At 69.3% G+C, this 1,357-nt stretch overlaps 1 protein-coding gene across 1 annotated transcript in view; it reads right to left on the bottom strand.

Annotated features, from left to right (window-relative positions):
* Positions 1–1,357, bottom strand: part of BRAT1 (BRCA1 associated ATM activator 1) — a 13,879-nt gene that overhangs the window by 1,299 nt on the left and 11,223 nt on the right. The window contains exons 6-8 of the mRNA XM_045284373.1: positions 894–1,080; positions 304–675; positions 7–72 (exon numbers count right to left, since the gene is read on the bottom strand). Coding sequence (XP_045140308.1) covers positions 7–72; positions 304–675; positions 894–1,080 — 625 coding nt within the window. The remainder of the gene's footprint in view (positions 1–6; positions 73–303; positions 676–893; positions 1,081–1,357) is intronic.

Genomic DNA, 1,357 nt, shown 5'->3' with positions numbered 1-1,357 from the left:
TGGGGCTGGAGTCTGGGCTGCTCAGGTACTGTAGGAGGATGGCGAACACCTGCGTCACCAGCTCTCGGGGGCCTGTGGAGGAACGGGGGTGGGGTGGGGGGGGAGGATGAGGACCCCAGCCTGGGGCCCCGCAGGAAAGGTGCCCATCAGAGCCCGGCTGCCCACCCGCCCAAGAGGACAGTGCCACTGAGAGGACATGTCTGTCGGGGGTGGAGGGGGTATCACCCGTCTCATGGGGGTGGAGGGGGTGTCACCTGTCTCACGGGGGTGGAGGGGGTGTCACCCGTCTCACGTCCCACACACCTATGCCCTGAGACAGTGTCCCCAGGAAGTCTAGGGCTGCGCGCTGCACACGGACGCAGCTGGCCAGCAGCCTGCAGAGGTGGGCACCCGGGCCGGGAGTGGGCACCGCAGAGCCGCTGCAGAAGTACAGGGTGGTCACAGTGGCCTCCAGCAGAGCCGCCTGTGGCCAGGGCTGCGGGGTGACTGGGCTCGGCCGGGCGTCAGGCTGGGGCGGCGGGGTGCCCGCCTCCAATGCGGGGCCAGCCACGCCCACCAGTGGGTGCAGCTCCCCCAGGTGGGCCAGGCTGTGGCAGAGGAGGCCGGCACAGGATGAGGTGGAGGCCAGGAGGGCTTCGGCCATGGCAGGGCTGCCCTCGGGCGCGGCGGGCAGGGCTGAAGGACAATCAGAGCAGCGGTTGTTGTCACAGCAGACCCATGCTTCCCTTCCCCGCCTGCCACCGTGCCACGCTGGGCCCAGGCAGCCTGCTGAGGGGCACTGAGGCCAGAGCCCGGGCCCACGCGTGGCCACACAGCGCCACTGAATAAGCCACGGGTTCTAGAGGCTTCCAGATGCAGCATGGTGCATGGGCGCCTCCCGTGTCCAGTGGGACCCTCTGACCTCTGGGCCACATCCTCAGGATGGAGGGTCTGGCTGGTGGAGACCAGCGTGACCCCACAGGAGGCGGTGCGGAAGAGCAGCCTGGCACACAGCTGCCCGCCTGTGAGGTTGCTGGGCCCTGGCGGCCGCTGGGCTGCTAACAGAGAGGCTGTGCCCCAGGGGCCCCGAGACCTGGAGCCCTGTGCAGGCAGACCGCCTTGGCTCCCCCATGAGACCCACGCTCGGGGCCCAGGGGTCAGGGTCAGGGCGATGCAAGCCTGACAGCCTAGGACACTGAGCCCCTGGAGCCTGGACCCCAGCTCCACCCAGCTCCTGCAGCACCTCCACCTGGGAGGTGACACAGGCTGCTCTCCAGGGGCACCACCTCCAAGGGGGTCAGGAAGAAACCACCTGGGGGCAGTCCCTGGGACAGCCTGGCCCTCACTGTCCGTCAGACACCTGGGATGTCCTGCCCCC

This window comes from Echinops telfairi, unplaced genomic scaffold (genome assembly GCF_000313985.2).
Source record: "Echinops telfairi isolate 266 unplaced genomic scaffold, ASM31398v2 ScPeMD7_5;HRSCAF=22, whole genome shotgun sequence".
NCBI classification, from domain to species: domain Eukaryota; kingdom Metazoa; phylum Chordata; class Mammalia; order Afrosoricida; family Tenrecidae; genus Echinops; species Echinops telfairi.
Note: the sequence above shows the minus strand (reverse complement) of the source record. Positions and strands in the feature narration are given on the sequence as shown.